The sequence below is a fragment of the Astatotilapia calliptera genome, chromosome 23 (genome assembly GCF_900246225.1).
Source record: "Astatotilapia calliptera chromosome 23, fAstCal1.2, whole genome shotgun sequence".
In the NCBI taxonomy this organism is placed as follows: Eukaryota; Metazoa; Chordata; class Actinopteri; order Cichliformes; family Cichlidae; genus Astatotilapia; species Astatotilapia calliptera.
Window position 1 is genome coordinate 5354154 of NC_039323.1, and position 25196 is coordinate 5379349.

The following is a 25196-nucleotide window of genomic DNA, read 5'->3' on the forward strand; positions in this document are numbered from 1 at the left end:
TTGCCAAATCAACCATGGCACATAAAATCGTTCAGTCAGAATTCCATAAGTGCCATGTGCACTGTAGCCCATGCAGAGCTGATGTCATTGGATATATGTTCATCAGCTAACCTGGGTAGTATTGATAGAAAGTAAATGGGGTGTAAAAAGGAGAGGAAACTGACAGAGAATGATCAAAGCAAAGAAAAAAACTAACAGAAAGCAGACATGCTGTCAGCTTAATAGGTATATTTAGAGTTAATAACTGAATCACTGCATGAGCTGCATTATTAACTATTTTGGGGTTGTTACACAATGTACTAAATATAATATGGTGGCAATTTATTAGCACAGATCATCTTTGCAAGTGTAGATAACAACTCTATTTTCTCTCACGCAAAGACAAACACATCAACACAGACATGGAGATGCAGTGACACAAGCACACATGCACAGTCTGAGATCCCAAGAGATAGCTTAAACTGTCCATCTGATGCAATACTTAGTAACATCCCTGCAGGCTACCACAGTCTTCACCTCCAGGAATCATTTGTGTGGGGCCCAAGCGTGCTGACGGCAAATACAGCAAATCCCCATCTGTAAATAAAGCAAGCTAATCACCTGCAGCAAAGGGGAAATTATGTCTTTGCTATGCGTTGTGTTTGCGCATAGCAAAGAGTGCATTCTTCTTTTAAACACAGCGAGAGCTTTGCCGTCGGTGTAGGCACTGAAGGTGGAATCTGAACTGCGTTCACATTCACACAGTCAGAATTACTGATAAATGTCTAAGACAAGAGAAGTTGAGAGAAGCTGCAGAAAGATAAAGGTGCCTTTGCCCTTTGAGAACTTTCCGTATCAAGTCCATTTTTTTTCATTTTCCTGAAACTTCTCACTTCTGCTTTCGACAAGATCAGCCGCGACCCTTTTAGAGCATGTGGTGAGGCTGTCGAATTCAGAAATAGCCTTCATGGTCAGTCTACATGTGTGAGAGCAATTGTTCACATTGAGTACCTTTATAGCTACAGTCTTATCTGCATCTCAACAGAATAAGGGTTACACCTTTACCTCCCCACCACTCCCCACCAACCCCCAACCTCTAACAGAACAATAAGGCCTCTGTAACTCAAGTCACGGACTTAAAAGTATGTCAGGGTGCTTGTGGTCCAGCAGCGTGTGAATGAAGTGTGTGAATATTTAATATTAATTTGATCAAATTCTGGAGATGTAATTAATTTTTATACAAGGCAATAAAAGTGGGCGTAAAAGTGGAAGGGCAGATGAGAGTTTAGGCGCATCTCTGTCAAGCTGTGCATACTTCCAAAGCTACTTGTGAAAAGTTAATTAGATTCATCCTCTGCAGAGCTGAACTAAGAGTGGCAAGAATATTCGCATTAAACAGAGGTTATCTTGGGTGGTTATCCTTTTTCAAATTCCCCTAAACTTGCCATGGTCCTATTTAGCATGCCCAAGAATAACTTTAGACAAGGTTTTTTCCTCCTTCATTTGTTTTAATATTATTCTTATTATTTGTATAATTTATTTTAACTTACTGCATATCTTTTTATTTTATTTCTGTGTCTTGTTTATGACAATCAATTGCCTGTTTAAAAGACATACAGTAATCCTTTAATCACTTTATGAGGACAGGAGGCTTCAGCAGAAGTAGGTTAATCTAAAAAGAGACACAGCCCTGTTGTCATCATATCTACACTGCCTACATTTAAATATCAAGAAATAAACTTGATTAGAATATATATATATATATATATATATATATATATATATATATATATATATATATATATATATATATATATATATATATATATATATATATTTTTTTTTTTTTTTTTTTTTTTTAAAGCATACATTTTTGTGCACACCTTAAGTTTAAAACCTGTTTTAATGGTTAATAATGGGATGACAGTAAATATGTCTTTACTCTCTCGGGGTGTTTTGTCTTTATTTAGTGAGCTCAGCGTCTCCCTTGAACACGTCGAGGCATTGTTTCTGTTGATCCAAGAGAGAAAAAAAAGTCCATTGTTGTTGCGAACTTTTTAATCTGGGGATTTAAAGCCCATCACATGCTCAGACCGGACTGCGGAGCACTCCACGAAACACAGGCAAACTATTGCCGAAGTGCAAAGAAAGGCGTTCTTTATCCTCACACCGCAATGCAAGCGCACTTTTCTGGACTCTAGGATCGCTGGAGGATTGTGTTTAAGAGCTAAGAACCGAGGAAACCCTTTTCCCCCTTTTCCAGGAGAAATCTGACCACCAACGTTTAAAGATAATCATGACGCAAAAGTACAGCCAGCGGTCTTTAATTGTTCTGTCTTTACTGGGGATTTTATCGGCCATCATGTCGGTTTTATCGGTGATTTTGATTTTCCAGCTGCAGTCACAGCAGACGGCGGTGAAGGAATCACCCCCGTCCACCTCCTCGGTCATACCCGCTCATGTCTGGGCCGTCCTGCTGCCAGTGGCCACAGTGCTCTCCGCTCTGTCCCTCACTCTCAACTTGAGCTCTGTGGTTGTGTGTCTCCTCCACAGCTATTTTTCAACTGAGGTCTGCAGAGGAGAACAGGATACAGAAAGGTATTTGTTCTTGCGCGTTAAGGCATTTCTTTTCGACCACCTGTTAGACAGCACCTGCAGCTGTGGTAGCACTCAAAGCCACTGTGCTCATTTCCATTTTTTTTCTTCCTAATCTCGATCCGGTTTTTTCAAACAGGCAGTTCCGGTCAGTTGTGACACACCTTTGACAGTTAAGAAAACCACTATTTACCCAGAAAGGCGACCTCTGAAGCAGCACTGCGCGTTTTTTGCCCCCTCACCCCTAGGCCTTGTTAAAGTAGTCGAGTACTGCTCGCAAAGCAAGGTTCAAAGTTCAAGGTTCTTTATTTGTCACATGCATAGTTATACAAGTATAAGAACATTATATATAATATATACATTAGGTGAAAGTGCAGTAGTAGCATGTTTGCAGCAAGCAGGTGAATTCTGTACATTAAGTGAATTAAATAAGAATAGACAATCTCACTATTTTACAAAATACACATTATGAACATATTTAAAATTAAAGGAATTTGAAATGTACATTGTGCCGGTGGGTTTAGAGTGTCTAGAAGAGAGTCCTGTCTCAGTCACTTATGGGTGATGTGATGTGTTACTAAATAAAAACTAAATAAATGGCAATAAGAGTAAAAAACAAAAAAACCCTTAAATGCGTGCCAAATAAATCCAATACGATACAACACACCATGACTAAACTTCATTTCCCTCTTTGTGTTTTGCAGGGTGTAAGAGATCTCAGTTTAACTTTGTCCAAGGTTTTACGGCTGCGGATTATTTCAACTTTTACTTTCATTCTCCTTTACACATGCAAAGTGTAAAACTAACATGACGACATATATTTTAATAAGACGCAAAGCACTACACTTAATCTAAGTATGGAATTAAGATCAGCTGCTTCAAAAAGCTTAACATTTCAGGTGCGGTAACTTATTATGAGACTGCTGCTTTGCACAACATCCTATATGGGTTCCTATTTTGAGGATAGTGCATTGTCGAGGTGCTCATGTCACACTTCTCCTTGTGCCCACACGTTTTTCAATTGTTAACCCTGCAAACCACAGTCCTATCTTGAATAGTAAATGTACCAATTAGGTTTCGTGCAAAGAAAACACAGTTTCAAAAGGATAAAATGGGTGTCCTGTGCAAGAGTGCAGAGGCCCGCATTGCACACACACACCTCTCTAACCCTTTATGAATCCCAGCTAAACAATGGATTTCCTCTCATTATGTACCCAACACACAGCCTCTAGCTGGCCCTTTCCCACGTCGGTTTACAAATCTAACGGCATACCACAGCACCTCCCTGACAATGGAGACATTCCTAGAAATTTTAAATCCATGGCACAAATGACCAAGCATTTATAAAAATAAACAACAAACAAATAGCCCTAATTTTGCAGGACAAAAAGTTATAACTTTATTATGTAGCAAAGAAAATGAACATATCAAAAACAAAACAAAATATATTGTTTTTATTTTAAGTAATGCAATGTCCTTGTGCACTAAACAGATCAGATTTGTTTTAACAGAGCAGATTGGTTCCTTCTGGACAGCAGAGCTGTACGACATGTGGCTATTGGACTCTTCTGTCTGGGGGTTTCTGTCTATTTAATAGGTAAGCCTGAGCAATAAAAAAAGGATCTGTATTTTTGTATAAGCATATGTTGTACCATCTGGCAAAATGTTAAACAGAACAAACACATAAAAAAAAGAACTAACTTTAAAAACATTGGCTGTGCAGTGGACTTTCAACAGCAGTGGCAAAACGGCAGTGCTGCTGTCTCCCTGAACCGACCAGTGAGTCCAACAGAACAATGCATTCTTTGAGCAGCCATGACTTAAGTGTTTTTAATGCTGGACCTAGCAGCACTGGTATGCTCTGTTCCACTGAGAGGCTTGTACGGGGGGTGGGGGGTCAGCGTAGGCAGCCACTCTATTGTGATGAGGAGGTGTTACCCTTCTGAACCCACTTCAGCCACAGTCAATAGGTAGCAGGGCAAGACTTTAAAGGCAACGCCACCAACTTAGGAAGTCGCATCACATCCCAGAGCTGTGCTTTTCTCCCACCTCCTTCAGCATGCCTGAGTCCATTGTCCTTTTCCTGCAGAAAAACATAGGAAACTGTAATATAAACTGTAACACTCATTGTGTTTTGCTTTAAGTTATTTGGCCCAGTAGAGGTGCAACTTGTTAGCTGATTACAGAGAAAAGCACTTGGTGTTTCTGCACATACAAATTCTAATTTTTTCCCTGCTACTCTCTTTCTTGGCAGCCATGTCCATTTTTATGCTCCTAATATTCGAGATGGAGACTGGAATTGCAAGTGCTTGTGTACTTTCCTCTGGGATCCTGATCCTGCTGGTGGCTGTAATACACGCTCTGGTTAAAGCTTCCTATACTGGAAAGCACTATCACAGCGACCATCTTGACACCCTGTATCGTAACGACCACGGAAGTAGCAGCGCACCAGTTTCTCGGCCCTGCGAGTTAAAAATTGGAGTGGACAAACCGCGGATCCTTCGCAGCCAGTCTCACCTCCAGCATCATATTGCCTTCACTCAATGTGGCGACCCGAGACAGCGAGAACAATATCAGCAGCAGCAGTACTCCCCTACAGGAGGTTCACAGGGCCACTCTAGTGATAAAGATGCTTACAGCAGTGGTGGCAGCTATCCCCGAATGCACAGGACACTGTCTACTGAATCTGGTTTGCTACAGGCCCAGGTTAAACCCTGGAATGGGGTCAACAATGAGATGAGGAGCGTCCTTGCACGAAAGTCAGGGATTTGTGCAAAAGACTCTACTCTCGTGTGACATAAAATAAGATTAGCAGTTTGCATCAGTGGCTAGAAAAGACTAATGACCTACAAATACTATATGGTGACAACAACAAGTGCAGTGCAGATGTAATACTGTCAACATTCGACAAGTTTATCCAGAATGACTGCAGACAAAAGAAGAAGGAAGAAAAAAAAAAGTATCTTTAGCAACTTTTTTCTCCTTTTCTCCAACACAGGTTACAAAAGTATTATTAACCTGGTGGGGGGAAAAAATGTAGTGCTTCACGTTAATGAATTTGATCTAAATTTCCAAATTATGCACACCAATGCCATCCATATATCAAGCTGATGAATTTATCGATCATATTATAATCATGTAAATATTTTATTCTGCTGTATATATCTGCTTTTTGCCAAATATGTGCACAATGTGCAGAAGTGTTTTATGTGCTTTGTAAAATTATTTCACATAAATATTAAATAAATTGATTCTAGAAGTATATATAATTCAAAGAAGAACTTTTTGAACACACAAGCCTGTTATCTGAAAAGCTAATTTTACTAATTTCAGATACTAATAATGTAACGTCTGAAGGAACTACTAACCTTGGACACCTCTGTCTGTCATGAGGAAGTGGATGGGGCATGTGGAGCAGTGACAGTGGGGCTGGGACAGGGACTCACATCATTTAAGCTGCATGCAGTTGTCAGTGTGGGAGGGAAAAAGGTGGAAAATAAAATAAAAACAACAGACAAATCAAACAGAAAGTATGACGCTTCTAGTAACTACAAAGTATTCAGAAATGTCTGGATTACGAATTTGAAGTTGCAGGAGAAACAAACTTTAATGAAAAGCAATATATTAAATGATATATTACATTAGATGAAGGATACAATAAAATAAATAAAAATAAAATAATAAATAAAATGAATAAAAACAAAAACAAATGATGAACGATATGATGTAGTGCAAAAAACAGTTACGTAAATTGTAAATGGACTGGCACTTTCAATTTGAACACTGAAAGTGCTTTCTACTCCAAGTCTCATCACCCAACCACACACATATTCATACAGTGCTTTTATTTTTACTTAAGTGCTTTTAACTAACACACTGTAGGAGCCGTGGATGGATCCACCACCTTTCCATTTGGTAGCTAATCGTCTGACACCAGCTCTACCACCAGAGCCATGGTCACCCCAAATACGTAAAAAGAATGATCCTTTAGATACTGAGGGAGTAAAAATGTGAACATATAAAGACCCACAAGTATATTTTTTATAGCCTTAAGGACGTTGGAGATCTTATCAAAAAAGTAATATTCTATAATTTTTGTGGCTTTACGTATTTACATTAAGTACTGATAACAATAATTGCTCAGTGACTATCTCTCATTTTAAAAAAAAATGTCAGAAGTACATACTGACATAAGCATAAGACAAAGCAAAAAACTTTGTTATATTACCTAGATATTTGAGTGATAAAGATGATAAAAAGCATATTGTAGAGATCTGCATTTTAGCAAAGGTGTGTATGATAATGGCTGTCATAACTAGTCAAGCTTTCCTGTCCCTTATAGGCTCTGCATTTGAATTAAAGTTTCTGAATTTGAAACAAAAAAAATAGATGGAGTCAGGTTATGTCCACGTAACATGTTTCTAGAGGTAAAGCACAACTAAAAAATGAGAGGGAAAACTGCTACTAACGAGAAGATTAAAGCCACTTTGTAGCATTCAGTGTGATCAAAACAACGTTGTGCTTTTTCACCACCATGTCTCAGTGAACACATTCACTGCCGCCTCCTACCTGCGCCCTTGAGAATTATTAATCTGTTCCTTCATGCTGATGGCTTGACGGAGAAGACTGTCAATGTTTTTGAAATATAAGCTGCTGTTGTTCATGCTCTTCACGGCACTGCAAAAGCCAGCAGATCAATACAAGTATTAACAGTCAGGGCAGGTGGATGGTGAGCTACTTTTATGAAAGCTTTCAAATATGTGTGATCTCACCTGCATGCGTACTCTACAGTGTAGATGGCTCCTTGACTTTGTTCCTCCCAGCTCTGCATATCTGTCTGTGCAAGAAATGAAACCCATTAAAACTCAGTAGAGGGAGAGCGAGAGAGAGAGAGAGCGAGCGAGTAATGACATTATGATACTTGTGAGGTTTGTGTTTCATTACAGTAAACTCCCAGAAAGTTGGTTCTGTCAGCTCTCTGGGATTTTCTTACCTGGGTTATTGAGCATACATCAAAAAATTATGGGAAACTGTTCATATCATCAACATGTTTTTCCAGGAAAAAGAGCAGAACAAAGGATATGTTTTACCAACAACACAAAATAAATATTACTCAGTTTTAACTGAAGCAATGCCAGTTACATTTTTTCCACGAATCTAAGTATGTATCCAAGTCATGAATAAAACAAGACTGAGACACAGTGCTTGCTTTTAAATGCATTTAAAATTAAAAGAAAAAGATGTTCTACTGTTATTTCTGATCGCACACAACACAGCAACACCTAGGCCAAGAATTTATATAGGGTATTTTAAAGGTTCACCTAGCTTTAAAATAGTTTATTTGGATTATTATGTTATTATATGAGAATTATATCAATGAAATAACACAGTCTTTTGATGTATAATTTTCTTTTTCCCCCCAGCTTCTCCCTTTAAGGGTTGGCATAGCTGATCACCAGCCTCCATTGCACCATATCGCTACCATAATTCTGTCACGCAAACCCCCTGCATGTCCTGCTTCACGACATCCACGAACCACCTCTGAGGTCTTCCTCTTTTACTTCTTTCCATATTCAATACCCGTTGTTCAGTATATTCACTCTCTATCCGCTACACACATCCATCCATTTCATCCTTGCTTCCTGAATTGCTCAACCTGAGTTGTTTCTCGGATCTACTCATTTCTAATCCTCTCAGTAAAAATCTTAATCTCCAAACCATACAACATAGTAGGACTTAGTACCCTTTCACTTTTGCTGCTATTCTTCTGCCACAAATCATCCATGACACTCATCTCAACCCTCTTCTACAACTCTCTTGTGCACTGTCCATTGCTTTGGATAGTTGGCCCGAGGTATTTACACTCAGCCACCTTCACTACCTTTACTCTTTGCAGCTTTACTTTTTACATATATGAAAACATTCTTTAATTTGTTATTTACGGGACAATATATTTTGCAATGCAAGTCATTGTGACTAGGCTTTCTTCATTATCAAAGTGGGTGACAGTTTCACAGAAAGGCCTCTAAGGCTTCAGTAAAAAGGGTAGATAGTAAATTTGGAAATGAATATTTAATTGTGCAGGTGCAAATAAAAGAGGGGTCAAACCTGTAATAACCTGGTATACCTAATAAAGTGTCTGGTGAGGGTATATACCTAAAGAATTTCACTTATCCCAAAGAAGACGTTTCAAAATCGGGTGTTATTCAACCTTTAATGACTAAATACAAATGCCATTTTTTCTTCTTCCTGAGAAAAGAACGTAAACACCCCAACCTCTGATCTGCTGAAGTCATCAGTTAGGTTTTTCAGTAAAGACTGCCGCTTGTTTCCAAACATAAAGTTTCCTGGCAGAGGTCGTTTTCCCTTCATTCACTTAGATGGGTTACAAGCAGAGTTAATGCGATGTCATCGAGAGGATAAACGATACCTTGTGCTGGACTAGTTCTGGCAGCGACCTCCTGACGTGCTCCTGCAGCCTGTAGAGAGCCACCGACGGCTCGTTAGCCAGGACGTACATGCTCTCCGTGAACTTGTCAGTCACTGTAGTGTAAACGAAGGGAAGACAATTGCATAAAACAAATGGCCCGTGTTTGAAAGCTAAAACAAAATGATGAAAACAGCCAAAATCATAGCCCTGCGACTCTATACTGGAAATGCATTAGCTTAGTGGCTAGATGAAGCTAACAGCTCCGAGGGGGCAGCAGTGGATCAAGGCAACAATGAGCTATGCTGCACGCGAGTTTAGTTTTTGCTAATTTATTTATTTTTACCCCTTCTGACTTTCAGTTGCATCTCCTGGTCCTCCATAATGCAGTCTGGTTTTTACTGTCAGAACTACAATTCAGCTGTACGCCAGTGGTGTCACCTGATTCCCACCTCTTCCGTATTATTGTTGTAGTGTGTCACAGGACAACATTCCGGATAGAAATATGGGCTGTAAAAAAATAAAGAAAACATTTCTCCCTTGAAATTGTGCCAGATGCGGTGATACGTTACACAGGCTGAATCAAACGTGTTTTCAGTGCCTGTTTTGAAAATAACGGGATTATTAAATAGCTAATCATCTGAACGACGGCTAATGTACTATCGGAACACATCGAAGACTAGCAGGATCCATTATGTGATATGAACTTATTTACTTTCAGTTTTCCTTAAAGGAAGTTAGCGCAATTGGACTGGAAGGCTAAATGTGGTGAGTGGCTTTACGAACTGCCTAATTTTTAAAAAACTTTTTCTGCATGGCTAAACCAGATTATTTGTTTTTATTGCAGCGATCATGGAGGGCAGAGGTGATGATGAGGCTGCAGATGGCCAACGTGTTCAGCCATCTAACGCTAATGCATGTCCATCCCTATCAGGAGATGAAAAAGCCAATGGTACTTTATCCTGCTCTGTGTAACAGCTGAATTTGCCTGATTTCTAGGTTCTTGCTATAATCAGTTGAACAGTAAATGTCTTGCTTCCACTCACATGGCTGTGGTTCATCTGATTATATCTCTAGAGAGCATGGAGGTGGATGATGATTTGTTCAAACACTCCACCACTCTCACCAACAAACAGCGTGGGAATGAGGTTACAGTACGCCCGGCAACATTAGACTGTAAGATCTGATAAAGATACTCAGGTGTTAGGGAAACATTTGTACTTATTTTATCTTATTTTTACCATGTTCATTTATTGAGATTTTTCTACCCCCATCAGCTCTGTCCATACATCAGCTTGCAGCTCAAGGTGAGGTTTCACAAGTAGCTGCACACCTGAGCAAAGGTGAGAAATCTCTAACAAGCTTTTTTTTTATTACCAGTATACAACTAAACAAATATCCTACTTAAGGACTCCAATCCTTTTTTCTTTCTTTTTTTTTGTCTCACAGACAGCTCATTGCTTAGCAGTCAGGATGAGCGAGGCTTTACACCTCTCATGTGGGCAGCAGCGTTTGGAGAGAAAGCAGTGGTGGACTTTCTCTTGGAAAAGGTTAGAAATAAGGCATGCACATAGGTACTTAAGAACACAAAAGTTATAAGTTACTGAAGGGCAGCTGGGTGGCCCAATGGTGTGGTGTTAGTGCTGTTGCTTCACAACAAGAGGGTCCTGGAGTATTTTTGCAAGGCGTTTGTATATTCTCCATATGTCTGCGTGGGTTTTTTCTGGGTACTCCAGCTTCCCTCCCAGGCCAAAGACATGCATGTTTGGTTAATTAATGACTCTAGATTGGCCATATATAGGATGTATTTCTCACTGCAACAGACTGATGACATGTGATTAAGAAGATGAATGAGAGGCAGTGGTTTAAAAAAACCCTTTTATTAATTAGAAAGAAAATGAACTTATTCTAAAATGTGTCCGTTAGAAGCCAAATCATCATACTGATGATAAAAAGTGTTAACAAAAATGGTCACTGTTTTCAAATCTCAAAATGAATCATATTGTCTTTCAGCCCTACCTCTCTAACTTTGTTAAAGACAAACTTAGAGGGTGAAGACTTATATAGTTTAGACATGTGCAGAGGAGGGATTGTGGATATACTGGACGATGTTGAATATGGAGCTGCCAGGCAGGAGGAAAAGACGACCACCTCAGAGGAGGTTCATGGATGTAGTGAGGGACGACATGCAGAGGGATGGCCGTTAGGGACAGGTTAAGATTCCCTTAAAGGGAACAGCCAAAAGAAGAAATGGTATCGTGCTTTATTGTTAATGCATGTTTTTTCTTCCAGGGTGCAGACCCCAAAACAATTGCGAGGGAGCGAGAAAGCGCCCTGACATTGGCCAGCTCTGGAGGATATGTGGACATCGTTGAAGCCCTCCTCAGACATGGAGTGGACATTAACACTTATGACTGGGTATAGTTATGAATTTATGACTTTCCATCATAAAATCTATCATTTTTAAGGAGCAAGAAATCTAAATACTATATTTTTAACATTTTTATTTTACTGCACACTGTATATTATTCTCAGAATGGTGGAACTCCTCTTCTTTATGCTGTACGAGGGAACCATATCAAATGTGTAGAGGCATTGCTAGGTACAGTGCATGACTTTAAGTCATTATATATTCTAGAAATTTTTTTTAAAATTGCGTCACTAATTTCCTATCGCTCTCTAATTTAGCCAGAGGAGCAGATATGACCATAGAGTCTGACTCTGGATACAGTCCAATGGCGCTGGCAGTTGCTCTTGGGCATAAGAAAAGTAGGTATACAATGCACATTTTCTTTTTTGAAAAACTAAGATAAAAATGTATTGCTAAGGTAAGATTTTTACTTCCTTTCTCCTATAGTCCAGAAAGTGTTGGAGGACCACATCTTGAAACTCTACAAGCCATCAACATGACACTTATTAAAATACATTAATGGAGTTGCCAGTGTGACACTCAGCTGATCTTAAACCTTCGTTGGTTTTCACAAAAATGTCTGTCACAAGCTAAGGTCATAACAGATCATTGCATACACAAACATTTACCAGATAAACAGCGATTTTTAACCTGTTTATTCCATTTATATGCATTGCAATGTTCAAAATGTTTTACAAACAAGGACTGAAATGTGACAGTTGTGCAGCTGTATTATTTTGCTTGGCTGAAGAATGACCAAAAAAAAAAATTCTAATAAATTATTTTCATACTGGAATGGCGCTTTAATTTTGAAGGCACAGAAAAGGTATAAAAAGCAGATTACAAGTGCACAATCAAAATGTGCAAAGGGTCACTGTATGACAGGTCATCGAAGCTTTCATACCAAAAAAGGCCACATTCACAAGAGTTCATGAGGTGGCAACACAGATGACATGTTTCCCAAGTGCCACCACACCATCCTACATCCTGTACTTTCACTCAGGGGTCACTTCCTCTCTCTCATGAGAGGACTGAAAAATGGTCAGGAGGCTTTTTCCCCCAGGACATCCAAGGAATAAACAATAATTCTCCCAAAAAAGTCAGCACTATTCTCAAACATTATTTTTACTTTGTCCACTACAGAGGCCTCCTGTATGGGAAAGCTGTGGGTGTGGAGTTAAGAACAAGATAAGCGTGGTAATGATGAAAAGCATGTCCAGGAAAATATTGTCCAATGCTTTTTATGAAGCAGGAAACGCACCATGCTCCTGTAGTGACAGGTACAGCTTTGAGCTGTTGTTGGCGTACACCAAGACTGATGTTTTATAACAGAATTATGTTTATTAAAGGAACACCATCAACTACTTGATAGAATAAGCTGAGCTTAAATATTTTTAATGGCATACAGCATCATCAGTGGCTGTGAACAATATTTTTTGCACAAATTAAGTAGTTAAATATAACATTTATAGCTACTTCAGCAGTGACTGCTAATTTGGAGTATAGAAAAGAACAATGGCTCCCCACTTGACTGATAATTTAAGGAAAAGATTGGTCGAAGCCCTATATGCAATCAAATCTCCTTGTGAAAATTCAGTATAGTGAGAAAAAGGATATCTGAAGAGAGTTGTTATCCTCTGGGTAAAAATGGCTGAGCACTGTAAAGTCTTTATCTTTTAGGCAACCTGCAGAAAGCACAAGTGGAAAAGTAATTTACATTATCTCATTATTACTGCTTGAATTTGAAGTGAAACATTTTAATCAGGAAGTCATTTTTTAATATTATCTTCAGGATTTACCTTCCAGTCTGCACGTTTTTGCTGAGAATCCTCCCTGGAATTGGACCTTTAACTCTGACACTCTGACAGAGTTGGGGAACTCCAGGGACACCCACTGACATTCACCCTGTCAGAAAAATAATACTCATAATGACACAGAGATGTGTACAGCAAAACATCCATTTGCCTGTGAAAAACAGGATGCCGAGAATAACTGTCTCTGTCGCCAAGAATATGGGAACTTTTAGTCGTTCTTTTATCAGATCCCCACTAACTGTGGCCACAGCAACAACTATTCTTCCTGGGGTCCACAATGCTGTACATGTAAGCAGATTATAATTATTTATGGTAAATGGCCTGTATTTGTATAGCGCTTTTCTAGCCCCTAAGGACCCCAAAGCGCTTTACACAACCAGTCATCCACCCATTCACACACTGGTGATGGCAAGCTACATTGTAGCCACAGCCACCCTGGGGCGCACTGACTGCCGGACACTGGCGCCACCGGGCCCTCTGACCACCACCAGTAGGCAACGGGTGAAGTGTCTTGCCCAAGGACACAACGGCCGAGACTGTCCAAGCCGGGTCTCGAACCGGCAACCTTCCGATTACAAGGCGACCTCCCAACTCTTGAGCCACGATCGCCCCAATTATTAATAACCTTTATTTAACCAGAAAAAAAAATAATTTGAGATCTGAATCTTTTTTACAAGAGTGTCTTGGTCAAGAAGGACAGAAGTACTATCATAAGTTGCATAAATTAATAGCACATAGAAATCCTTTAATTAATTTATAAAAATATATATTAGATTATCAAGAATTGTGTCAATCTTTTTTTTTCTTTATTATAAATTCAACATGTTTCAGGCTTTTTCCTACACAAATCACAACATGTATTGACAAAGTGGGCATTTAATCATTTTATAGACAAAAGCATTTAAATAAGAAATATAAGAACATAGAAAGTTGGGAAATTCATCAAAAGTCAAGATAAAAATTATCATTTTGTGATGATGCACATGAATAACAGTGGGTCAACGACCACCTCCTAAGGGACAACTACTACTAGGATTTAAATACCAGGGACTCTCCACCCTTTCATTTTAAAACTAAAGAAAGCTCTTGATGAGAGGTGAAATGTCTTCAATAAACTTAAAGTCCGATTGCTTTCTTTTTTAACAAAACAAACATGATCTGGATGACTGAGAATCTACACACATATTATTAGTTAAAAAAATTAGCATATCTCAGCATGGTGTGCAGTGTATCAAAATGTTGGGGAAACTGAACAAGTGGAGGACAAAATAAGAAGCCACAGACCTAAAGAGCCATTTATGGCAGGCCAAAAGTATCTGAAAGTCAAATCTTCAATAGGAAAAAAATCCAGCAAAGACGTGGCCCAGGACCTGAGAGATCCATTTGCTTTCACCTAAGCCTTATCAGAAAGAGAAAAAAATCCTTGGCAACGGGTCTTCTAAGCAATGAATTTAAAAAGTATGACGAAAGTCAGGAGAGTTACTACAGTGAGTGTCTACACGATCCATGCTGTGTGCAATCCTGCCAGTGGTTTTGGGGTCTTCTTAAACTTGATGGAATTATAAACACAGAAATGTATCGTGAGATCAGATTTTGAGCCACCCCGCATTTCTCTGCATGACAATGATCCCCAAAAAACACTACTACACAACTTTGAATATCCTTGAAACCTGGAGAATTCTTGGAAGACTATTCCTGCATTTGTATATATGTTTGCACATATTTTAATAAATCCCTGCCCCTTGTCCCCCCATTTTCTAAGCAAAATATAAACAACTGGGGATAGCTTAACAATTTTAACCAGTATCATACCACTGTGCAGATCATGTAGTACAGTTAGTTAGTTGTAGTACAGTTACTAACTGTACTACATGATGAGTACTAGATGAGCCATGCATTGATGGAAATGAATTAAAGTTGTTAGGGAGCTTAAGATCTGGTAAAAATGTTTTGCCCTCTTTGTTAAATTGGTCTGATCGTCTTCTTCTTCTTCTTCTTAATAATAATAATAATAATGATACTAATAATAACAATAATAATAATAATAACAATGTTATTATAATTATAAAACTATAAGGGTAGACAAACATTGAAATAACAAATACACTCAGAAACACAAAGGCATAAAACATGAATAAAATTAATGAAAGACCAGAGATAAAACGCATAATAGAATCATTTAAAAGCAAGCCTATAAACATAATTTTCTCAGGCAGGTCATTCTAAAGTCGAGATGGCCCTGATGGCAAAAAACAGTCACCTTTTCGATTTAAATCTTGATTTTCAAAGCAGCCTGCAGGGCCCCACCTGAGGATCACAAGCTGCGAGTAGGCTTATATGGGGTCAGTAGCTCTACTATGTAGCTTGAGGACAGACCCAGGAAAGCTTGGGAAGTAATCAGTAAAATCTTAAAATTCTGAGCATGTTGAAGATGAGAGTGTAACTTTTCATTAATGCCAGTGGAGAGAATTGCAGAAGTCCAGTCTTGAGAAAATAAACATGTGATATAAACCCATATTTTGAGCTCTGGCTCAGAGATGATGGCAGTTATGTGGATAGTGTTCACATATGGCTGCTTCTTTGCATGATCAAGCTTTAACCTGTATTTGTGGATTACAAGACGAACTTGTTCGCACAGTGATTTCTGAGCCCATACAGTGATTTCCATGACAGAATCATGTCTGCATTTAATGCAACGCCACCTGAGAGCCCAAAGATCAAGGGCATCCAATAATGATTTTTGGCCTTATGCTCCTTGAAATTTTTCCTGATTCTCTGAATCTTTCGATGACATTATGCACTGTGTAGATGATGACCATATATTCACACTAGTCTCTGAAATTAATTGTTCCCCAACATATAGATGATGATTTGTCCATCTTTACTTCTGAGAAACATCCTCTCTAAGATGCTGTTTTAATAGCTAGCCATGTTAGTGACCTGTTGCTAATTAACTAGTTTCATGTTAATTGGCACTTCTTTTTTTTGAAGTACCACTTACATTTGTCCCAGCTTTTTTAGAGAAATGTTGCTGTCACCAAGTTTAAAATGAGCTATTATTCTTAATGAAACAGTAAAATAGGGTTTCGGTTTAAAATTCTGTGAACTTTGCAAAGCATTGCAATTTGTTTGTATCTACATCTCAGACAGTCTTCCAGCAACTCAAAACTAAAGGGCAGACTAAACTAACCTTTCTTTAGGTTTCTGGTAACAGTTTTAGCAATAGGTTGTGAGGAACGGGTCCATTGCTATATTTGTATTTACCTGGTCTGAGTTCCAGCATGTCTCCTCATTGCAGTCAAACATGTACTTCTTTCCATACTGCTTAACATCTCTGTTTAGCACTGAACTCACTCTGAAATGAGAATAGAAACACAAGATTCACGACTCAAGGACCAGTAACAGGCTGCCGTCCAAACACGTACAACAGCCAAGTACATTATCTATGCACTGGTGAGTACATTTCTCTCATTTTCATTCTCTCGTTTTGCTTTTTCTCTACCTGCTTTGTGTTTCGCTGCAAAGCAACGAGGAAGCCATGTCAAAACTTCAAATCACAACGTGCCGTAAAGGGCTGGAACCTCGCTGTGTTGTTTTTACGACTGTGACGTTCTGGCATGACCGCTTTTCTTTCCTGCCACCAGGTGGAAGTCTCGCTCCGTCAAAAATATTTAGATGACAGTCTTTCGCTATACGTGGCTGGAGGTTAAGTCTCTTAATCTTCATCTGAGGTCCCGGGCGCTCATGATTAATAATTAAACGCAGAAAAAAATAAAGTTGATCCCGCTCTTCGTGGCCTGTGAGAGGCTGCACTGCTCTTCATCTTCTTGTTTGTCCCCCCAGGTCTCGTTGCTGTCCTCCCAGGCGAGACGCAAAAGGTCAGAGAAATGAGAATCGATTGGGACGAGGGGCATTGATCAGAAACCTACAGATGAGGCATAGATGCTAAAAATGGCCTACACTTAAATATAGAGCTGCCGCCAGTATTAACCCGGGTTTGAGATTTTCTCCCAAGGACGTCAGGAAACGGGCAAAGATGTTACATGTGTGTTAAGATGAAGGTGTGTTTGGGTGATGGGATAATCCTATAAAAGAACCAATATCGGCCTCTCAGTGCTTTTATTAGCGAGCATATCCCCATATCTCAGTTTCATAACCTGGGAACCAATATAACAGGAGAGCAAATCTCCCTCTCCCCCCTCTTTGTGTGTGTGTGTGTGTGTGTGTGTGTGTGTGTGTGTGTGTGTGTGTGTGTGTGTGTGTGTGTGTGTGTGTGTGAGTGAAGGAGGGAGCCTGTTTTTGGCACATGGTCCACTGCAGATGGAGAACTCCTGCTGAGGTTTTGTCACAGTGCCCCCCCCTTCACAGCACATAATCAATAGGTCTAAAATACAAAAACTGATGAAACCCAGCCTCCGTGAAAATTGTGCAGGGGGCTGGGGAGAGGGACTGTATTATAAGGTTTGGACCCCCTCCTCCACCACTACCACCACCCTTACCCTCTGCACAACCAGCAGCATGCTCGCTCACACTTTGACTTTGTGAGCCTTACGTTACAGCCCCGGTTTGTGCAGCAGCTCCTGCAGCACCCTGTCGAGTATTTGAGATTGAGAATAAATTGTGATTTCAAGCTGCAGTAATATATTACCCATTCATATATGAATGTGCAATATATCTTTGGAGTTTTTGTAAAGCTGTTAATCAGAAACACTGCCTGAATTAATTTGGCAGGTGCTCATATTTTTCCACATCAAAACTAATTTTCTGGCCCGTAGCCATTCTGGAAGCCCACCTGGCCGGCAATCGCTCGCTGGGTGAGTGATGAGATGGCATTGACCCATAAACTTGTGCCCACGTTGGCTGCTAATAATGCCAAGGTGGACTGCAAGTGGCCAGTCGTCCTCAGAACCCGCAGGAGCTCTTTTTGTATCCATTAAAAAGCATAGTTAGAGACTGTGACATTGCCAGGAAGTCAGTGTGCCCAGACAGAATTCTCAAACACCCACAACCTGTCATTTCTACACTTAAGGTATTATACAAATAAGAAAAGTATACCTGTAGGCTTATTTGTTTCTTTAACATTCTCCCCCCTTTTTCTTTTTACTATAAGCTAAACTGAGTGGCTCCTGGTTACAGTCACATTTAACGGATGGACATATGTTAGATCTCTTCATCTAACTATCAACATAAAAGCTTAATGAATATAATGAAAAAGTGCATTTGTTCCCACCTGACAGTGACTGTGGCCTAGAGGTGGGGTGACAAAGGGGAGACCTGTTATTGTTGTCGCAGCTGTTCTGACTGCTTATCTCTAAAAATATTCATTGATTCCCCCCCCCCCCCCGCGCTTGTGGATAATCAGCTTTTGTTCGTGTCTCCGTTCTAACATCTCAGTATTCTTTTTTCCACAGTGAAACATTTCTGGCCCCTGAACTTATAGGATTATCTTCACCTCATGTCACTGATACGACTTAAATCCTTGTGTTCCCTCCCTCAGCCATCCTTGCTTTCTCTTTCACCTCAGCGGCTGATGTTGCTCTCTGACTTTTTGTCGCCTCTGTTTCTGGGTTATGTCCCACGAGGCAGGATTAGTGGCTAGCAAACTAACTTTGGGCTTAACCCTGGCTGGCTTTGTGGTCTCACTGCAGTGACTCACTTTTCACTCTGTGTGTATCACCATGGTAACTTAGGCAGCTCCCATAACCTGCAGGCTGTCAGATCCAACTATGTAAAAGTCTGACTCCTTACCCATCAGTGATACTAGAGAATAGCACTGATATTTTTCGAGGTTCCTGGTGACAGAGAAACACAGAATTTAAAAGGGTTCCTTTTGCATTAAAATACCAAAGTATACATCTATTAACAAAACTTTATGCTGTTATTATCCCCCCCCCCCCATGCAGAGACATGTTTTTTTCATTGGAAATGATGAACATTTAGGCTACACTATCTGCAGTTCACCTCCAGCAGTCTTGTCTAGGTTTCACAATAGAATCGGCTTAAACCTCGATACATATATTGCTCATTTTTTATTCATTATAATAGTTTGATCTTGTTGAGAAAAGAGCATCGGCATTTGGGGGGGAAAAAATCCATTGCTTTGCCATATTTCCCATGTTTGCCATTTCAGTACAATTTCTTAACTCAACAATGTTAGTGAAAAATAAGATTTTCTTGTAGTGTTCACCTGCCAAAAAACAGTGTGTCACCTGGGTGATTTAACACTAAAGACAAACTAATAAACTTTAGGGTTCATTAACCCTTTAAGACCTACCATTGAACCAAGTCCGCCAGAGCTTATATTATATTTTTACATGCTGTAGTGCCATTTCTGGGAGCATTTCAAGTTGCTGCACACCAATACAACCATTATAGACCAAATTTTAATAATATGTATGCATTAAGTGCATAGTAATTACATAAATTGCAAAAAAGTGCAATAAACTACCAAAAAATTGAAAATCGTTTTGGTTTTTTTTAACATATATTTCTAGTTAGAGAAATTTAAGAGGCTTATCCCTCAAAACTGTAAATACAAAAACGTTGCACAAAATAGTTTCCCACCACAGGAAATTTATTTTGAGTGTCTTCATAGTTTTATTTTTGAAATTCACCAATTTTTATATACTGCAGGAAAAACGAAAATAAGTATTATAATGCAAATTTGCAAAAAAAAAAAAATAGCATGTGCATCAAAATAAACTATTTCCAGCAGTGCAATTTGACTTCTAAGCATCCCAGAAACGACACAGAAAGTCATAAAATCAAACATAACTTTTAAAAACACCAGTATAGCCTTACAAGGCCCTGATGGTAAAAAACTACATTTCCGCGAAAATGACGTCATTTCCGGGTTCGGGCAGGTCATGGCGGATATGCGATAGTTCGCGCTGATGGACATAGGAAGTGTTAAGAACAGCTGATCAGATCGGCAAAGCGTGTTTCTGGAATATTATGTTTTTGTTGCTGCAAGTGTTTTTTTTATGCAGTTTTTGCAAAGCTATATGTAGAAGGAAACTGTGACCTAGAACAAGCTGATGGCATAAGATGTAAGTACAATTCCTCTGGTTTCATATGCAAAAAAAATTATTGCTAGCTTACATGGTTGCAGTGCTACCGGGATTTAAAAATAGTTACGCAAAACGGAGCGTGCCCTCTCCGACCGGCTTTAAAGGGTTAAACAACCCACTCACCGGTGCTGCATTTTGCCAGCAGTAAAGTGGACATGATTTTGAATGACTTTTTTGAAATAAGTTTAAACTGTGAATAAGAATGATGGATATTAGACGTCATAAAACCCTGTCAAGTGAAAGGGTTGAATAGGTGGTCGACCGTTTTGAGGTAAATAAGCCGATACACTAGGAGGTAAAAGAATCACTATGGTCTATTCCAGACTTTATGAGCTGTGGGCACTTGCGCAGATTGTCTTAATGAGTTGGATGATTAATGCTTGTGCTGCTGTCAGCCGAGGGACACAGCATCCGTGCTGGGGCAGAACTTGCAGTGTATGGAGCTCTGCCTGTTTGGTTCAGATGACCGTCTGCACTGATGGACCTTGTGGACTTCTGCTTAGAAAGTTAAAATTTGGGGAGATGGGATAATCAGCTGGTCAGAAAACTGTAGACTGAGTCGTATTCCTTGTGTATACTGAAGATGTTTTAAACGTATCAGGAACTTCAAAAGGATCTACTCAATTTCTCTTTTCAGTTCAGCAGTTGATGACACCTGTAGTTGATGATTTAAGAAGCTCAACTGCCTAAAAGCTGAAGAAACCAGGCAGAGTATGTTGGAAATTAGAGTGACACGATGGTGCTTAGTGCTTGTAAATCATTTAGTTTAGGGAGACAACATTTGGCATTCTTTGGGGTCCAGCTAATTTTAATAAAGCAGAAAATGGGCAGAAGCGTGAGGCACATCTGTCGACTGCTGCATCAATTAACAGGATCTTGAGTCATGGTGCTGTTTTCTGGCAGGGCTTCTCACTCATCTCCATGCTGAAATTTTCTGCTCCAGTTTGAGCGAGGTTTCTCTAATTAAGTCATTAAAAAGCAGAGCATTTGCACAATATGCTCCGCTGCCTTCATTACAAAGCACAATCAGTTGTGATTTATTCAATCACACTATGAGGCAGTGTTGAATTTCATTCGGGGTTGGAGATGAGTTCGTATAAACACATGGAGAGAGCTCACTTTCTTCTTTGTCTTGTGTTACTCTTCCAGGCAGTGTAGAGGGGGCCATTCATGTTTTCACAGCTTAAAATTGCTGAGAGATTGCGAGATGGCTGGAGCATAGTCGAGTTCTGGTATCACAAGAGATTTAAAACACTTTACTAGCAGTACTGTAAAGAGAATATAATGTAACTGCATATTTGAGGACACAAGCAATACAAAGTGACAAGCAAGTAAACACCATACACTTCAGATTACTCAGAAAATGTTTGCTTATGGCAAGATATAGCAACATAATATTCATACTGCCTGAAGACAAAACACTATAATACAGGTGTATAGCTTGTATATTGTATAGCTGGGCACCACTGTGCTTTCTTCCTCCCAGGCCATCTAACCCGTTTCTAACCCATGATAGGCGGGATTTATGAAGTGTGACTTCTTCTGCTTCACACATCAGCAGTCAGAATCCCTGTTTGCTCGTGATGTGGTTGGAAGACCACGGGACATGCCTTGCTCGTTCCTACTCCGGTCTCACCAAAACCAAAACCACAACCTCCCGTCTCCCGTATCTGAGCAAGGAGATGGGCCTGTAGTAATGGCTGGAGAACTATCTGGCAGTGTGAAGAGAGGCAATAGAGTGTATCATTTCATGGTGAGGTCATGGGGATTTGTCCTGAGCAATAGCTGGGGCTCTTATAGTTCAGGGAATTTCACTTGAATGTACAGGTTCACGTTATAGTGTGAAAACAGAACAAGAAAAGTGAAATTAGGCGGATTCGAAAGCTGTAACACTCTGTTGTTTTTGGAAGGTGCTGGTGTATTTTGCAATTACACACTGTCTACAAAGCACTGACATGTAAGACTGTACAATTGGTGCTTGTTTTCTGTTCTTTGAAGTCAAACACATGTCTTTTTTGCACCTCTCCTTGGCTCAAGCTGTCTAGACAAGGAGGAGAACTAATCCTCATACTCTGTATTCCAGCGGGTTTGTCTCACTGCATACAAGACCCAACCTCCCATCCTCTTAATCTCTTTGTCTCACTTTATTCACAGCAATACACCTTGTGAACATGAGCAGCCAAGCATCAGAGCGGTACTTCACAGGCCGTCCTCCTCCCCGTTCTCTCAAGGTAAAAGGAGGCAATGTACTACATCATCAGAGATCACTCTGCACTATTTGTCAGCTGTTGTTGTAATCATTGGAGGCTTGTATGAAGCAATGGTATTTGAGTTCTTAAGTACTTGCTGTCGGATAAAGCTAAAAACTTGCAAGTACAGATCCTTTAGCTTTATTTACCTACTGGTGATGACAGTGATGTTCTGCAGCTATAGTAATCCAAGTTTACCACCTTGAGAAGCTTAATCAGTCTCTGTGGATAATGAATAGCAATATACTTGCCTTGGCAACAGGCTGATGTAGATGCCTTTAATTTCTGCCGCAACTGCTTTTTCCTAGTAATTCTTTTGTAGTGGATGGAAAGTATCAAAAAGAGGTCACAGGGGGAAACATGGAAACAGTGTGTGTGATTAAAAAGAGAGAATCACAGTCACAACATCACAATAACAAAAAAAAAGTAAAGGCTGTTTTACAGCTGCTGCAAATCCCCTGAGGCTGGGTGTTCGAGCAGCGGTATATTCAGCAGTAGCTCACTTCATGACAGGGAGAATCAGTGCTGCTTTGCTGTGTTTGTTATACTGTGACAATCCTGAAGTAATGTTGTACACACTGACATCGTCGTATGCAAAATTATATGTCTTAAAAAATAAAGAAAAAAGAGTACACCTACAAAGGCTCTCGGGAATTTATTTTGAGAAGTAAGAAGGCCCACACTCTATTGTGCTCACTGCTGTCCTGCAGCTTTAATAACGGGCATTAGTATTACAATCAGATGTGCATGTCGAAAAGCTTTGCTTTACCCAGCTGGGCTGTTCCATTCTGCACTGGGAAATCTTTTGGGTTTTATTGCCCATTAAGGGTGGGCGATATAGCCTCAAAATTACATGACTATATTTCAAGGAAATTTGCAATAGTGATATTTAAGACGGTGAGTAAAAAAAATATTGAAGAGTGTTTTATCAGTGGTTGCAGCTTGCAGACAGCAGCATTTATTAGTGCAAATGAAATGAAAGGCATTTTCCATCCCTCTTTTCCAATGAGCTGCTGTCATTGATGACAGACTACCTAATTCAAAGTGTGAATCTATTGCAATGGGTGCCAGCAGCAGCAGCGTTATAGTGCAATGGTAGTGACACAGCACAAGTCAAATGTCAGCACAAAAGTAGCCAATGTTTTTTTAAAAAAAAAAGTATGATATAACTGTGTAACACTTTAGCTAACAATGACCAAAGGAACTTCGGGTTGTAGCTCTTCAGGAGCTGCACAACATTGTCTCATAATAAAGCTGAAATGGAATATTTTCTACCTGGGATCTTGTATCATTGATTTCCTTCCACCGTTTGCTCTTCTTGTTATATGAAGCGCATCTAGTGAGTGCTCCAGCAATGTTTGGATAAAATGTTTGCTGGTTTACACATGATCAGCTGGTAGCATCTCATTGCAACTCTTCATACCTGGTTGTACTCAAAGATGTGTTTTGCCTCAAGTGGTGAAACAAATTTGGGGTGAGGGTGGGAATGGATGTTTGTATATGTGTGTGCCTGGATTTCTGTGTCTATATGTCAGGTTGGGTGTCAGGCGCCACCTCTCTGGGGACATCTCAGGCCCTCCAAGGTTTGGAGGGCTATCTCCCCCTATCCACCACTTCCCCTGCCAGTGGCGGACTCCCTCAGACATCGGTGCGTTGGTGGTTCTTTGTGTCCGGGGGTGGGCGTCCAGGTACACACCGGCTCACTCCTTGGCGGCCGCTTATCGGGGGCCTGGAGCCTGGGGCTCGCTCGGGCCACTTCGGAGGTGGGGTGCCCCCGGCCTCTCGGCCTGGGGCTCGGTCACTCAGGCACGGCTGGCTGCCGGCGGAGCTCACGGGCGCGTCACTGCAACTCCCCCTGGCCTCTGCTCCGCAGCTGCTGAGTGAGCCCTCATCTGGGACTCTCCTCAGCTCTTTCTGGGACAGTGGCGCGGCTGCCCCTCTGTTGGTCTTCCTTGGTCTCTTGTGTTCTGGGGGCCTCTGGATGTCTGGAGTTTTGATCTCCTCCATACCTGCTTCATGCCCTGGAGGACGGGGCTGTGGCCCCCCACACCCTCTAGCAGATCATTACATGAAGGAACCTTTTAAAAAAACAAGCGCATCCATGCTCACAGGTGTACACACGGGTGATCACACCCACAAACTACACCCTTTTTGGCTCCTACCTCAAAGCACACTGTGTTCTGTTGATCTTATGTGCTGCACAATAATGTTTAATATTTAGTATTTACTGTCATATTCCCATATATCATTGTGATGCTGTTTATTCTATTACTCTTGTTCTCTTCTGCTTGTTTTCTTTTTTCTTTCTCAGCAGGTGATCCAGGTGATTGATATATGCATTTTTTTTTCTCTGCCCGTTCTGTTGGTTTTTGGTTTTTGCCCTTCTCCCCCGTCCCTCTTCTCAGCTGTTTCTCTTTCCCTCTTTCTTTCTCCCCTTCTTTCCCCCAGTCAAGTCTGTCCCGTATTCAGTAAGTGAAAATAAAATAAACAATAAAAGGTGAATCAAATGGACCATTACGGCAAGGCTGGGATGGTCAATTTGGTAAAGTAAATCCGTTGGGCATCTTTCTTTGCCTTTAGACAACAATTCTGATGGCAAAAGAGCCAAACGGGACAGGCCAAAAAAAAAGAAAGAAACAAATTTGTTTTTTT

At 40.1% G+C, this 25196-nt stretch overlaps 4 protein-coding genes across 5 annotated transcripts; 2 read left to right on the forward strand and 2 right to left on the reverse strand.

Annotated features, from left to right (window-relative positions):
- The first annotated feature begins 1932 nt into the window (after positions 1-1932).
- Positions 1933-5838, forward strand: tmem221 (transmembrane protein 221). The gene is made up of 3 exons (XM_026158643.1): positions 1933-2577; positions 4086-4171; positions 4829-5838. Exons 1-3 carry the CDS (start codon positions 2276-2278, stop codon positions 5368-5370), a joined length of 930 nt encoding a protein of 309 aa, XP_026014428.1. The 5' UTR covers positions 1933-2275; the 3' UTR covers positions 5371-5838.
- Positions 3949-9472, reverse strand: borcs8 (BLOC-1 related complex subunit 8). 2 transcript variants are annotated; one of them, XM_026158647.1, is made up of 6 exons: positions 9348-9470; positions 9005-9117; positions 7347-7411; positions 7144-7251; positions 5943-6030; positions 4596-4657 (listed from the first exon to the last, which is right to left on the reverse strand). In XM_026158647.1, exons 1-5 carry the CDS (start codon positions 9382-9384, stop codon positions 5961-5963), a joined length of 393 nt encoding a protein of 130 aa, XP_026014432.1. In that variant the 5' UTR covers positions 9385-9470; the 3' UTR covers positions 4596-4657; positions 5943-5960. The 2 variants fall into 2 exon arrangements, with proteins under 2 accessions (XP_026014433.1, XP_026014432.1); XM_026158648.1 differs by lacking the exon at positions 5943-6030 and having other exon boundaries at positions 3949-4657; positions 9348-9472.
- Positions 9473-9495: 23 nt separating this feature from the next.
- Positions 9496-12207, forward strand: rfxank (regulatory factor X-associated ankyrin-containing protein). Its single transcript, XM_026158644.1, has 9 exons — positions 9496-9769; positions 9849-9953; positions 10079-10177; positions 10279-10344; positions 10451-10551; positions 11294-11419; positions 11537-11603; positions 11690-11770; positions 11859-12207. The coding sequence occupies exons 2-9, from the start codon at positions 9854-9856 to the stop codon at positions 11909-11911; spliced, it is 693 nt and encodes a 230-aa protein (XP_026014429.1). The 5' UTR covers positions 9496-9769; positions 9849-9853; the 3' UTR covers positions 11912-12207.
- On the reverse strand, positions 12191-16822 carry nr2c2ap (nuclear receptor 2C2-associated protein). The gene is made up of 5 exons (XM_026158646.1): positions 16728-16822; positions 16490-16580; positions 13211-13316; positions 13029-13096; positions 12191-12576 (listed from the first exon to the last, which is right to left on the reverse strand). Exons 1-5 carry the CDS (start codon positions 16763-16765, stop codon positions 12454-12456), a joined length of 426 nt encoding a protein of 141 aa, XP_026014431.1. The 5' UTR covers positions 16766-16822; the 3' UTR covers positions 12191-12453.
- Positions 16823-25196: the final 8374 nt, after the last annotated feature.

What these genes read in the sequence shown, in the direction of transcription:
- tmem221 (XM_026158643.1), top strand. Translation starts at nt 2,276, where the DNA reads ATGACGCAAAAGTACAGCCAGCGGTCTTTAATTGTTCTGTCTTTACTG. An exon ending in GGAGAACAGGATACAGAAAG is followed by an intron (nt 2,578 to 4,085) that starts GTATTTGTTCTT and finishes TTGTTTTAACAG; the next exon opens with AGCAGATTGGTTCCTTCTGG. An exon ending in GGTTTCTGTCTATTTAATAG is followed by an intron (nt 4,172 to 4,828) that starts GTAAGCCTGAGC and finishes CTTTCTTGGCAG; the next exon opens with CCATGTCCATTTTTATGCTC.
- borcs8 (XM_026158647.1), bottom strand. Translation starts at nt 9,384, where the DNA reads ATGGAGGACCAGGAGATGCAACTGAAAGTCAGAAGGG. An exon ending in GCAACTGAAAGTCAGAAGGG is followed by an intron (nt 9,118 to 9,347) that starts GTAAAAATAAAT and finishes TTTACACTACAG; the next exon opens with TGACTGACAAGTTCACGGAG. An exon ending in CAGAACTAGTCCAGCACAAG is followed by an intron (nt 7,412 to 9,004) that starts GTATCGTTTATC and finishes TTTCTTGCACAG; the next exon opens with ACAGATATGCAGAGCTGGGA.
- rfxank (XM_026158644.1), top strand. Translation starts at nt 9,854, where the DNA reads ATGGAGGGCAGAGGTGATGATGAGGCTGCAGATGGCCAACGTGTTCAG. An exon ending in AGCTGCACACCTGAGCAAAG is followed by an intron (nt 10,345 to 10,450) that starts GTGAGAAATCTC and finishes TTTGTCTCACAG; the next exon opens with ACAGCTCATTGCTTAGCAGT. An exon ending in TGCTCTTGGGCATAAGAAAA is followed by an intron (nt 11,771 to 11,858) that starts GTAGGTATACAA and finishes TTTCTCCTATAG; the next exon opens with TCCAGAAAGTGTTGGAGGAC.
- nr2c2ap (XM_026158646.1), bottom strand. Translation starts at nt 16,765, where the DNA reads ATGGCTTCCTCGTTGCTTTGCAGCGAAACACAAAGCAG. An exon ending in TGCAGCGAAACACAAAGCAG is followed by an intron (nt 16,581 to 16,727) that starts GTAGAGAAAAAG and finishes TTCTCATTTCAG; the next exon opens with AGTGAGTTCAGTGCTAAACA. An exon ending in AAAAACGTGCAGACTGGAAG is followed by an intron (nt 13,097 to 13,210) that starts GTAAATCCTGAA and finishes TGCTTTCTGCAG; the next exon opens with GTTGCCTAAAAGATAAAGAC.